Here is a 14,138-nt window from a genome sequence, read left to right as displayed (position 1 = left end):
AAGGCAAACCAGTGCATGCATGTCGTTATCGAAGAATAGTGAGAAAGAGCAAACCAAACCAAGGCACTGTCTGTGTGGGTCATGTTTATCCTCCTTCATCACAGGTCCTTTTACCTGTTTTCTATATTAAGACATCCTTTCACCTGTGCCTGCTTCAGGAAGACATTTTTTTCCCAAGTCTGCTCCAGCGAAACATCTTCCACCTGTGTGCGCAAGAAACCATCATTTGACATCACTGACTTTCCAAAGAAACTAGAAGTTTCCACTTCAAACTACAACCAAGTAACACCATGCCTGGCATGTGCTCAAGAGAAATGCATGGATACGTTCTCGCCAGAGACATTGTCTTAGCAGGGCTCTAGTGCTGTGTAAAGACCAGCACCAAAACTACTTAGAGTGGACAGAGTTTATTTCATGGCAGCAGCTCTCAGGTCATACTCTGTAACCTCAGTAACTGCAGCAAAAATCATGCAGGTGTGCAGCTTACTGGTTTGCACCTTCTAGCTACTACCTATACTACTGATGTATAGGAACCTATCAATCATTTATCAATAAAATGCCCCACAGGCTTGCCTATAGGCCAATCTGATGGGAGCATTCTCTCAGTTGAGGTTTCCTTCTAAGATGACTTCAGCCCATGTCAAGTTGGCCAATCAATCAATCAATCAATAAATAATAGAATGGAGAAATAAATTATGAGATGGTTGTTCAGTTGAATGCTCAGCTGCACAATTCTCCACAGTGCATACAACATGGATCTATCCCACAAATGTAACACTAAGTAAAACATGACAGCCAGGCTATGGTGGCACATGCCTTTAATTCCAGCAGAGACAGACAGATCTCTCTAAGTTTGAGACCAGCCTGGTCTACACAGAGAAACCCTGCCCCAAAACAAACAAACAAACAAACAAACCCTTGATAGACAGGGTTCATTTCATAAATCTCAAAATCTGGGGGGGGGGGGGGGGGAACAGCTAGATTCTGTTGGTTTTAGAATTAGGATAATAGTTACCCCTGAGAGTTAATAGCAACAAAAGGGCACAGAGGGAGTTTCCAAAGAGCTTGACATGCTCTCTGAGGATGTTGGTGACAGATACGTTTACTTGGTGCAATACTGAGCTATGCTTATGAGTCCTGTTCTGCTGTGTGTTGTGCTTCATCCAGAAGCTTGAAGAGCCTTCATGTGGTTCTAAGGTGCAGCCGAGGATAGAAACTCTTGGTCTAGACTCTTCCGTGGATTGTGGGCTCCCAAATGGGTATTTTAAAGTTAGGTTTCGAGCACCTGGGGCTGATGCAGACAAAGGCAAGCCTGGGGGTGGAACACTTCACCCTTCACGTGTCTTTGCATTGGTTTCTTTCTACATCATATGAAACACATCTGTGTTTTAAGCATTTTGCTTTCTAGAAATAGTGTGGACTGATAGTATACGTCAATCTCATTTGAACTTCTTGTTAGTCCATGGGCGTTGCCCCTACTTTAGAGGTATAGAAAAAACAAGTCAAGAAATGTATCAAGACCAAAGCTTCCAGGATTGGTGTTTGGACTTAAAGAGGTGTGATTTCCTATGGATGGTCTCAGAGCTGTTGTAGGTTCTGTTTTGGAGCATAGCACCCCAGAGAGCACTGGACTTTGTGATTCTAGAAATATCTTCAAGCTCTAGGCATTACTACCTTTTGCTGGCATTTTTCTTTTTCTAAAGTTTAGTTTGAATGTTGGAATGATGGGAAAATGCAGATAGTTAATTACTGCCTACGGCTCTGTTTATTAACAGTAACAAGACATCTTGTTTGGAGAAAAGGTGACAGTGTAGTAGAAGCTAACAGCAGGTATCCACATGGTTTCAGGGCCCATTCCAAAAATAAAGTTCACCAAAACAAGCAGCGGCTAGAAGCTGACATCAGGTCAGCTGTGGGCTCAGAAAAAGCAGTTTATGATGAAATATGTTGAAATGTTAGGAGTTCTTAAGAGTTTCTTTTCCTGGCACCTACCCTAACTTCCTTTTTATAACCAAAGGCTGCATTTTCAATAGAGAATTACTTACTGAAGAAAACACCAAAATTCAGACCTTTGTGTTGCCCATGCAGCCATGGCTTCTCCTTCCCTTGAAGCTTGAACTTACTTTGAAGTTGCTTCTTTTCAGCATTAATGCCATGGTAATGACACCGTCATTCTACCTAGTCTGGCTGTCTTTGGGACAGATTTTGAAGACAGGATATTTCTCCCTTAAAATATCCAAGACTGATCCTAGGCATGGTGGTGCATGCCTTAAATCCCAGCACTCAGGAGGCAGAGGCAGGTGGATCTCTGTGAGTTTGAGGCCAGCCTGGTCTACAGAGCAAGTTCCAGGACAGCCAAGGCTACACAGAGAAACCCTGCCTCAATTTAAAATAGAAAATAAAAAAATAAAAAGCCAAGACTGTAACTCTCCATATTTGTGTGATCTTCTCACAAAAGGTTTATGGCACCCTCAGGGAATACCTGGACAGGAGACCTGAGGACCCTGCACATCCTGTGTCAAATAAATGAGTGGGTGTACAGAGTTCAGAGGTGGAGGAACCCAGAGGCAGTTGAAAGTTGATGTGGAAGCCCAGGACCTCCTCCTTAGGTTCCAGCTAGAAACTCCCTTCTGCAATGTGTTTCTCTGTTTTTAGAAGAACTGGGTAACAGAAACAGCATGCCTGGTAAAACGACAGTCATTTCACAAGACTTAGTTAACTTTTTTTTCCCCTGTTTTTCTTTCCTTTTCTTTTTAAAGAAACTACCCTTTACCATCCCAGAATTGGTTCAGGCATCTCCGTGCCGAAGTTCAGATGGAATCCTCTACATGGGTAAGAGTTCAGCACCAAAAAACTTGGTTCTTTTTGAAAGTGAATCCTGGATCCTGGGAGAGTTTTGGTTGAGAGAGCAGGTTGTTGTCACTGTCTTTAAAAACTTCCTGAGAAAAGTCTTTTTTTTTGCTTTGGTTGTTCATGCCAGCATGATAGGGTCATTAAGAAAGAGCTCTCCCCTCTAAGGAAAAATTGACACTGTTAATATGGTTACTAATTTAATACATTTCTAGCTGTTGTATTGGCTGTTATTTTATTATTACAACATACCCAGCTGCAAATGAATAAAATTTAAAGTGAATACAATAGTCCAAGCCAAGGAAGGGAAGCCAGGCCCTGCCTATTAATTATAGGGCTTCCCTAGTATTTCCTGCTATTAGAATATTTGGTAGCAGCACTTAGCAGCTTGAGTATATAAGCTGCCTTCATACCAGTGGGGTCACAGCTTTTAAAGCATCAGCTCACCTGCTTTTCTTCGGCAGTTAGGACCCACAACAAGCTGCCAAAATGTCAATAAAATGTATTTGTAGCACAAAGAACTGTATTTATCTTGAAATTCTAGTAGCAATAATAGTCCATGTTTATGCAGCAAGCTTTCTTTTTGAGGAACTGAAAGTGTGTATTGCCTATTCATGCTTCAGGGTCTCTTGTTCATTTCCAAGTCTCAAATGCAGGCTGGTTTTTAAGTTTTTTCTAGGGACACCAGTGCTCCTACTTCTTGCATGAGTCTTTCAGAATGAGGAACTCCTGGCCCAGGGAGTTAGAGGAAATGACTAGCAAACCTTCCCTCCTCTAGGCCATGCCCTGGGCCCATATGACTATCTTTTGACTAGTTCCATACTTGTCTTCCAGCTTTTGCCAACAATTCATCATCTATGGTTACAGGATATTGTGTTTCCACCATCTTTGTACCATGTCTTAAGTGATTTCACTGAGTGTATTTATGAGTGTTTAGTTATTCAGTCCATCCATTGGAGCTATAGGTAGATTATACAGACTGCATTGGTCCTTGAAGTAACCAGATGCATGTCACATAGATGGAAGGTATTTATGGTCCTATTTACTTGGATATAATTTACTCTCTATCTTCAGACCTATGCAGACTTTATTTTTGAGAACAATTAAGATCCACAAACAAGTTGTGCATGTGTAGAATCTGGTGTGTTACAGCTAAATATAGTTTTAACAAATTCTGGTGCCCTGTGACCTTCTCTGGCTTCTCTATATTCTGCTTCCATGGAATTTGGATGTAGGAAATAACTATTAAAGAATAAAAGCATAAATGACCAGAGAGGTGTGGCTTAAAAAACAGAAGTGTACACATTAAGGAGGCTGTTGGCCTTCAAACCAAGATGCCCAGGGCTGTGCCACAGAACATATGTTGTTTGTTTTTCTAAAAGTGTTTATGTGGCTGTGCTGTCTGCCTGTTCATATTTAATTAGCTGACCAAGGCGAGGGGTACAACCTGTGACCTGGGAATAGTTTACTAGCTAGAAACAAAGTTGAGATAACTTTAGCCTCATTAGCATCAGGTTACAGTAACTCTGCTGACCAGTCACAGGTACTAGCTAATTATAGTTATGTGTTGCTTCATATGTGGGCTAATTGGTAGGGTTGTTGAAGATTATGAATCATATTTACCAGGAGGTGAGCCCCTAGGTATACTTGTATTTATATAGATCCTCATTCATGGGAAAAGGACTGGCAAGAATTTTCATGTTTAAGATAGTTATTCAAAGCAATAAAATCCAACTTGAAAGTTAGAGAACTTTTTTATACTGTAAGGTTTAGAGAAATGTTTGTGTCAGCTTTAGGTTATTAGTATAAGAGTCAGTGGCCCAAGGAGTTACTATGTGACATTACTATTTACTTTGTCACTTCCAGAGCAGTCTAGAAGCATCTCCAGCATCCTAGGGATCTCAGGCCTGCCTCCCCGCACAGGGCCACCTTGGCAATGCCATTTATTTCCATTTGCAGTGGATGTTAACAGTGTGTCCACTAATATTCCAGGTAAAAAGCAAGACATTTGGTATGTTATTGACCTCCTGACTGGTGAGAAGCAACAGACTTTGTCATCAGCCTTTGCAGATAGTCTTTGCCCATCAACTTCCCTTCTTTATCTTGGACGGACAGGTAAGAAATACATCTTTGTTGTACAGCCTTCCTGTTTCTATAGTGAATGACACAAAGCTCCTTCCCTGACCTGTTATAGATTTGTTCTCTAAAAGTGGCCAGAGTTGCCCTCTCTGAGCAGCCAGAGTTCTCAGACCCTTCAGACCCCAGGGAATGTGTCCAGATGATTCTATGACCCAGCTGCTGTATTGTCCTTCTTGAAATGTTTTCAGTAGGTGCACTACCTTCAGCTCTCTGAACAGCAGTGCTGTTTTTAAGGCCTCAGTGGAGTGGGTCTCTCCACCAGGTAGGCCTGGTTTTGCCTGTCTGGCAAGTAAATGTCCTTTCTCCTTTCACAGCTCTGCTCAAAAGTTCCTCCGTGAAGCCGTTTCTCTGGCTGCAAGCTCACACCTTGCTTAGGAACACTCCATTTGAACTCTCCTATTCTGGGGACACATGTGCGAGTTGACAGGCCTGTTACAGCAGCCATCCTCCCTATAAAAATCAAGTCTCCTCACTTCCAGCTGTTAGGACTACTTAAGATTTGTTCCTTCCATCAAATAAAGCCTTAGAGTGAGTCCCAGCTTCACACAGGGATAAAAACAGCATGGGCCTCTGGTAGAATTGGGGTATTGGAGGGAATTTGAACATGCTCTGGCTTTGGTTGGAATGTGTGTACTTAGTCCATTAAAGGCATTGTCCCATTATCCGTTGGCCATTTCATTGTTCCTAATGCTTTGACTGAGTAATTCAGGAGGGCTTCACACAGATCTCCACTCTTTATGCTGGGATGACTTATCTGGGATCCATGTAAACTTGTGGATAACCTGTACTTTCTGACATGGCTCCTTCTTGGGCAAAAGTGGGTATTAGAATGCCCCCCACAGCTTTCTCTGCTTCAGCCATTTGGTCAAAGCATGTCCAAAGCCTAGGGTGAAGACAAAGGCACAGCCTTTTGATAGAAAAAAGTGGTTTGCACACGCAAGAAAGAGTGATGATGGTCCTGTTCAGCCGTCTTTCATAGTCTGTTCTCTGCCTACAGTAGTGCAGCTTTCCCACCTACAAAATCTGTTCACCTCCTCCCACCATCCCCAAAGTCCAGTCAAAACCCAGTGTCTTGGCATCTGAGTCAGGCATGATGGTAGATGAGGATCCTCTGATCTGGAAACTGAATTAAAGAGACAAATTTTCACTGAACATGGTGGTGCACACCTGCAATCTCAAACAAACATGAGGGAGGTAAAGGCAAGGTAGTCAGGAATGCGGTGCAGCCTCCGATGCATGTGAGTGCGAGACCAGCCCGGGCTGTGGGAACCGTATCCTAATGGACAATGAGAGGGATGGGAGGAGGCTCTTCCCTTCTTCGACTTGGTGTACAGGGAGACAGAGTGGCTGTAATAAACATTCGTGTTCAAAAGGAAAGGAGAAAGGGTAAAGGATTTTACACACACACACACACACACACACACATATATATACATATGTATATATATATATATATATATATATATATTTTTTTTTTTTTTTTTTTTTTAAAGAAAGATGGGCTGGAGAGACGACTTATTAATAGCACTGGCTGCTCTTCTAGGAGACCTGGGCTCAGTCCTCAGCACCAACATGGCAGCTCACAACTGTCTATAACTCTAGTTTCAGGAATCTGATACCCTCACACCAGTACATGTGAAATAAAATTAAGTGAACTAGTAAGAGAGAAAGAAAGAAAACAAAAACAACTAGTTTTGTAGCTTTCTCAATGTGTTCCTTGTTAAAAGTAGGAAGCCTGGATCTCTCCCCACTTTACTATCTGATTACTGTACTAATATTACTCCTTTAAGCACTTGGTAGGCTTCTCATGTGTCAAAGTATAGTCAGTCTGTTAGGTAAAGGCCTCCAGAGTATCACCTTCCTGAGGTCTCCAAGAAGGATGGTATAGATTATAGATTCACCTGAGTTTGATTTTAACCTTGACCTGGAACTTACTCTGGACTTCCTTTTTAGTCTTTTTTTTTTTTTTTTTTTTTTTGGGAGTCTATTTCAGCTGGAGAGTCCATTCTGAGCTCTATTACCTCTGTGAAACTAGCACAGTTTCTTCCTGACGCATTATCTTGTAGCATGCCACACACAGCTAGGAAAACCATTTAGCACTTTCTGCTGCTGCCTCAAGTCTCATCAGCTAGATTGCAGAGTCCAGTCGGCTCCCCTCCCGTCTTCCAAGTGAAGCAGCTTCACTGTGTCCACTCTATAAGCGCCTAGCCAGACTGCCCCTTTCAGCCCCCACCAGCCTTCCTCACTGGTCCTTTCAAGATATATGTCTCCACATCTCCTGTCACCTTCCCACCTTCCTCCATCAGCTCACAAAGTCAGTGCCATGAGCTTTAGGTTTTTGTTATGGTACCGTTCCACTTCTAGGTACACATTTTCTTCTCCTTTTCTTCTTTCTGGTGTGTGTGTGTGTGTGTGTGTGTGTGTGAGAGAGAGAGAGAGAGAGAGAGAGAGAGAGAGAGAGAGAGTCTTTGAGAGAGAGAGAGAGAGAGAGAGAGAGAGAGAGTCTTTGAGAGAGAGAGTCTTTGAGAGAGAGAGAGAGAGAGAGAGAGAGAGAGAGAGAGAGAGAGAGAGAGAGAGAGAGAGAGAGAGAGAGAGAGAGAGAGTGTGTGTCTTTGTAGCCCTGGCTGTCCTGGAATTCACTTTGCAGACCCGCCTGCCTCTGACTCCTGAGTGCTGGGATTAAGGCTTGTAACACCACTGCCCAACTTAGGAACCCATTTCTAATATTACCTCTGACTTACTGTGTAATAAAGAACTCTGAAACCTAGTGGTTAAAAACAACCATTGCATGGCTAATGATTCTGTGAACTGCTTTTCACAGCAGAGCAAGGGCGACTTGTCTCTGTCTGGTTCACTCTTCTGTCTGGGGCTTTAGTCCTCCACCCAGTCCTTTCCACACGGATAGCCTTGACACAATTTGATGAAAATGTTCTTGTAACTATATAACACCTCAGTAGGTTCCCCAGCCCCTCCTTGGTAACCACTGGTCTGTGTTTTCCAGAATACACCATTACCATGTATGACACCAAGACCCGGGAGCTCCGCTGGAATGCCACCTATTTTGATTATGCAGCCTCACTGCCCGAGGATGACGTGGACTACAGTAAGTGTGCCTGAAGAAAGGACGTATCTTCCGCATAGAAATGACTGCTCCAGAAAGCAGGATTTTTTTTTTTTTTTAAGTAACTCTTTATCACCAAGTTCTGGAGTTTCCATGGGCTTTTGATGACAGCTTTAGCCAGAGAGAAGGGAAGGCACACATTTTGTGTCCTTATGTGTCACAGAAGGAATGTACTACCAGCACATGGGTAATAGGATGAGACATTAGCCTGTGGCATCAATACCTCCATTAAGAAGGCCACTCTAGGGAGCTGAAGAGATGGCTCAGGGCACTTGTTGCTTTGCAGAGGACCAGTTTTTTCAGTTCCTAGCATATGATAGCTCCTGTAACTCACTATTACCTATAACCCATCCCAGGAGATCAAATGCCTTCTTCTAGCCTCTGTGGACACCAGACATGCAAGTTGTACACATAAATACATAGTACAAACAAGTATGTGGTACATACATACATAAATACATACATGCAGGTATTTACTCGTATTCATAAAATAAATGAATCTTAAAAATTATTTTAGGTCTACATTGTGAATTCCAGGGCAGCCAGAGTTATATAGAGACTATCTCAAAACAAAACAACAAAAATCTTGCCTAACTTACTCCAAGTCCCTGGGTCTAATCCCTAGACCACAGTAAGAGAAGGCAGTCCACATTTAAATGTGGTTCATACTTCTAGCTGTCACGTTCTGCACCTCAGATAACTGTGCAACCTATTGTCTTAACACTGGTATCTGACAGTCTCACTATTCTGGTTCCGGACTTCACACATTGTCTCTGAGTGCCCAGGCTTTCATTGATAACTATAAAATGTCAGTGTCTTTGGCACTTACTTGCATTGGCTTCCCCCCCCCCCCCAGCATTTACTCTTACTAATAGAGTAATTTTTTTTAAATTATAAAAATTTTTTATAAGCTAGACATATCTCAGTGTCTTAAAAGTAAAGAGGTCATTGGAAATCAGTGAATTCTTGTGACCTGGGAATGTTCTAGAAGTCTCCACTTAAATGAAATGATTGCAGTTTGCCAAGAAAATAGAGGTCATGGTTGTAGAATGTGGTTGACATGCTTTGTTTGATCTTTAGAGATGTCCCACTTTGTGTCCAATGGCGATGGACTGGTGGTAACTGTGGACAGTGAATCTGGGGATGTCTTGTGGATCCAGAACTATGCCTCTCCTGTGGTGGCCTTCTACGTCTGGCAGCGGGAGGGCCTGAGAAAGGTGGTGCACATCAACGTTGCTGTGGAAACTCTACGCTACTTGACCTTCATGTCTGGGGAAGTGGGGCGCATCACCAAGTGGAAGTATCCATTCCCCAAGGAGACAGAGGCCAAGAGCAAACTGACGTGAGTTGGAGAAGTTGGGACAGATGAGGACAGAACAGGCAGCATTCTGGGACTGCTACAGTGTTGTGTACGCTATACTGGGGGAAGTCAGGGTTAGCAGATATCTCTTGAGGTCAAGTAGGCATGTAGAGCCAACACTGACTTGTTTTGAGCTGGAGGGGTGGTGATGGTGCACACCTTTAATCCCAGCAGAAGTAGACAGAGGCAGGTGGATCTCTGAGTTCAAGGCCAGCCTGGTCTACAGAGGGAGTTCCAGGACAGCCAGGGTTCTACAGAGAAACCGGCTTGAAAGATAAACAAACACCCCCCCACCCCCGCAAAGAAACTTACTGGTTCATTTGGGAACCTTAGAATGCAAGCTATGTGGTATCCCTTCATACTTCAAACTATCTCTATTATTATTTCTCTCTCTCTTACTGGTTCTGTACTGTTTATGGGTTTGAAGAGAAAGTCCCATTATGTAACCCGGTCTGGCCTCAGCTTCCTAAGTGATGAGATTACAGGTGTCTACCTACCTGGACTTCTTGAACATTCACTATAGAACATGAGGGGGAGACTGTGGTACAAGACTGCATATTTTAAATTTTATTACATGTCATACTCATTTTAAAAATCAGGGGAGAAAAAGTGTCACATGCATGTGACAAGCCTCAGCAGGCTGTATTCCTCATCTCTACCCGTTAAACGCCTGCCAGTCACTTAACAGGTTAGGCCTCAATCTTCTCACTCCATAGGTTTGTGAAGAAATTGCAGTATAATCATATATGTGAAAGTGTTGTCTACAGTGAAGCACCATTTAGGGGCAAGGTATTTGTAGAGAGAAGTTGGGATAATTTCATGGCTGACTGATCCAGGGCCTCCTGACAGTAGTAATTAGACAGGTCTGCAGGTATAGTTCCCACTGTTTCCATGCTGGTACTAGACAGCCCTCTGTGATATCTCAGGCAGGAGCAGATTACCAGGAAATATCACTCAGTTTGGATTGGACTGACTTCCTCTCCTTTTTATTTTTTCCTGGTTGATGTATCTTATATATTCCTTTTGCTCTCAGCATCTGAAATGGAGCAGTTCCCTGGAATGGAGCAGTCCCTCAGTCACCTGAGGAACTGGCAGCACGTGCTGAGTACTCAGTCTCCTTCCTGATAGTCATCAGCACAGCCCTTCCTCAGGCTGCACTGGCTGGGGCCTAAAGTCCTGCTGCCCTGTCATTCTACAGTACCCCTGCCATCTTGCCGGTTTCCTTGTGGGAATTGCAAGGTCCATGTGTGACCAGCGATACTTGAGTCTAAAAGCCACAGTTTATGGGGTTTGGACGTAAAATGATTAAAATGTATGTTTTCTTTTTCCTCAGGCCTACTCTGTATGTTGGGAAGTACTCCACCAGCCTCTATGCGTCTCCCTCAATGGTGCATGAGGGGGTTGCTGTTGTGGTGAGTCAACTCTGGGACCCAAAGATGTCTCTTGACTGCTTCTGTTCTTTTTTTTTTTTAAGCAAAAAGTGTCATTGAGTTTTATGTAAACATCTGGTTAAGAAGGGGAAATGCAGAGCTGAGTGAACCATGAGCAACTCCTACAAATCCACATCCTACACTGAAAGCAGATGTTGACAGAAGCAGCTTCATGAAGCCAGGAAGCTCTTGCTCCCCATGGCTGTGTGTTCAGATCTAACCCTCAGTCTTTCTTGAAGCTAGCCTCACTGTGCCTGGCTACCACTCTGCTAATTTTGGGGAGGTTGCATGGTCCAGACAAGCACATGTTTTCTATGATCACCCAACATTTTCTATTCTTTTCTTCTGATGGCTGGTTCTCTCACTTCCTTTCCCCTGCTCAATCCCCTCGTGAGCACGGCATGCCTCCTCAGGCTTCTCCAGCCTGCTTTGAGTGACTCCTGAGTGACTGGGACATTACACTCCTGATGTGCTAATGCCCGGGCTGGTTGTATACTGTCTGCCTGTTGAGTTGGTCGGCTGCTGTAGCAGAGAGGCTGTCAGTTCATCGGTGTCTGCAGTTTATCCCACACTGTCAGTTGCATCATCTCTGACCATATAGATTCTTACATGGTTCCATAGAATTTCTAATAGTAGCTTCTTGGAGTTCTAAAATGCATGTTTTTCCTGGTTCTCGACACCCAAACATAAAGATCTGACATGGCAGGACCAGACATAGTTGATGCCTGCAATCCCAGCACTTGTGAGATGGAAACATGAGAGTCTCGAGTTCCAGAACAGCCTGGGCTGCCTGAGTTCTAAACTCAAAAAATCCAAAAAGATGTCAGTAGAGTTTCCCTTGCCTGGTCCCAGGAACTTTGTGTCATGCTTTGATGGTTGATGATTGCTGAGCTGTGTGAGCCACAACTGTCCCTTTAGGGGACAGTGGTTGAGAGGATGTGCTGCAGGACCTGGGGGAACTCTCCTGCCAGCTCTCCAGCTCGCCGCATCCCATCTCCACAGCCCCGAGGCAGCACTCTTCCTTTGCTGGAAGGACCCCAGACAGACGGTGTCACCATTGGCGATAAAGGAGAGTGTGTGATCACTCCCAGCACAGACCTCAAGTTTGACCCTGGTCTCAAAGGCAAGAGCAAGCTGAACTACTTGAGGAATTACTGGCTTCTCATAGGTAAGACCTGCTTCTCCCTGGGTGGTAACATGCTGCCTCCTGGTGGGCAAAAGCCAGCCCTGCTACTCTGTGTTCTGATCGCGTTGTGAGCTCTGTCCATTTCAAGATGGTTGAGGCCTGCGTATATTTTTATTTCCAAGGAGCTACAGAGTTCCAGGTTACTTAAACAGGTCTCAAAAAACCTGGTTTCTCTCGGAGATTGAAACACTTGGTGTTTCAGCTCTCTGTTCCTCACACGGTGGCCATGTGAGGTGGATGCCCTTGTTATTTCTGCTCTACAACTAGGAATGCTGAGGCTTGTCATTTGGAATAGGAATGGATGTGGATAAGGCTGGACAGGACAAGTTTAAGACCCATGATGATTGACAGTTGTGAAATAAAGACAAAATACTTATGCAGTCTGAGGACCAACCAGATCAGCAGCCATGAAGAGTCAGCTGTTCTTGGGCCTTCACAGGCTCTAGGGGGGTTTCCTCTTCTCAGTCTAAAGTTTTGGTTTGTTTCATATTGTTTCAGTCTGTGCTTCCCAAGTGCTTGGCTTACAGCTGTGCACTACCGTGCTTGACTCCTTTACTCCCTGGTAACATTTTCCCCTAGCTGAGGCAGAGACCAGGGCCTTAGGCATGCTAAGCATGCTTTGACCCTGGCCCTTATCTTTTTAATTCTTCCCATTGTTGTTGCCTGAGCCATCCTTGACCCTCAGGGTGAATTAAAGGCCTGGTTACAAAGATAAGTGGTTGAGATGACACCCCACGGCAGTATTGCAAACAGAGGCAGAAGTGAGGGTGATTGTGTCCCCGGGAAGTATCCTAAGTAACTAGAGCAGGATGGAATTTTCTTAAATCAGTTCTTCCCTTCCTGTGCCCACCCCCAACAATACACACCAATTCTGATGACCTAGCCTAAATATGAGAGGTGGGGTGAGTTGTAGGCCAGAGTAGATGTGGGTGGCTGAGAGAATGTGGGCCCAGGTAGCAGTAGGACCTGCCAGGCAGTAGGTTTGTCTGGACCAGAATATGAGTACCTAGATGCTGCAGGGGAAACTGGGTGTGCTTGGGCTCTGATCATTCCATTTGCAGGGCATCTGAAAGACCCTGTTTTCTGTGCCTTTTAAATCTTTATTGCTCTGTGTGTGTTTGTGTTTGTGTGTGTGTGTGTGTGTGTGTGTGAAATACAAGCAAAGAAAATAATACAAAAACACTTTTTCTTCTCAGAAGTTGTTTGAGAAAGTATGTGTGACTGTATCTATGCTGATGGGAAGGGAAAGCTAATTGAGCAGAGCTCATTAAAATTACGAGGCTGCTCGGTTTTATGTACCAATTAAGGGTCTATAAACTTCCTGGCAGTGATTAGGAAGTAGCACAAAGGAAATATATATGAAAGTACTAAAAATGTGCAAGGAGAGTCTCCATGGCAGAACTGGAAAATGAGATTCCTTTAAATTGTCACAGTAAGACAACTAGGAAGCCTACCTAACAGACTTCTAAGAGGGGTAGCTAAGTATGGATCTCAGTTCTGAGGTCCCGTTTGAGGAATTAACTGGTGAGCTTAAAATAAGGCAGTGGGAATACATAACAATCTTCTCATAGACCAGGGCCACTGGTTATACCTGTAATGTCAACATAAGGTCTTTGGTTCTTGTGGAAGACTGAAAGATAGTCTACCTTCACATTCATCTTGAAAATAAAATGGATCTAGTTCAAGAGGTGTGGTCTGTTCTGTTTCTCACCCCCAGCAATGACTGGTGTTCAACATCCCCTAGTGCTTGGTCAAATAGGCATGAACTACCATTGGCAACCCAATGCAGGAAGCTGGCCCTGTGCCTTTTGCTTCAAAGTCTGGACCTGTTTGCTTGCCTAAGGACAGATAATTCATAAAGATTGGGTACTAGTTATATAAAAGTGTTTAAGAACCTTGGGATAGGCCTGCAGAGATAGGTTCTGAGTGTACAATGGGATATTACTGAACATCCTTCTTTATTGGGAGCCTGTTTATAAGGAATCTCAGTGACTTCCCAGCAGTCTGTTGGTAGGAGGCCTTACAGACATTTAGGACTCTAAACAGTAGGAT

At 43.8% G+C, this 14,138-nt stretch overlaps 1 protein-coding gene across 1 annotated transcript in view; it reads left to right on the top strand.

The window, feature by feature from the left end:
- Positions 1-14,138, top strand: part of ERN1 (endoplasmic reticulum to nucleus signaling 1) — an 86,070-nt gene that overhangs the window by 51,708 nt on the left and 20,224 nt on the right. Inside the window, exons 5-10 of the mRNA XM_080924664.1 lie at positions 2,760-2,832; positions 4,843-4,965; positions 7,991-8,092; positions 9,191-9,452; positions 10,804-10,882; positions 11,903-12,068. Of these exons, the coding sequence (XP_080780790.1) occupies positions 2,760-2,832; positions 4,843-4,965; positions 7,991-8,092; positions 9,191-9,452; positions 10,804-10,882; positions 11,903-12,068 (805 nt within the window). The remainder of the gene's footprint in view (positions 1-2,759; positions 2,833-4,842; positions 4,966-7,990; positions 8,093-9,190; positions 9,453-10,803; positions 10,883-11,902; positions 12,069-14,138) is intronic.

This window comes from Micromys minutus (assembly GCF_963924665.1).
Source record: "Micromys minutus genome assembly, chromosome: 10".
NCBI lineage: Eukaryota > Metazoa > Chordata > Mammalia > Rodentia > Muridae > Micromys > Micromys minutus.
Note: the sequence above shows the minus strand (reverse complement) of the source record. Positions and strands in the feature narration are given on the sequence as shown.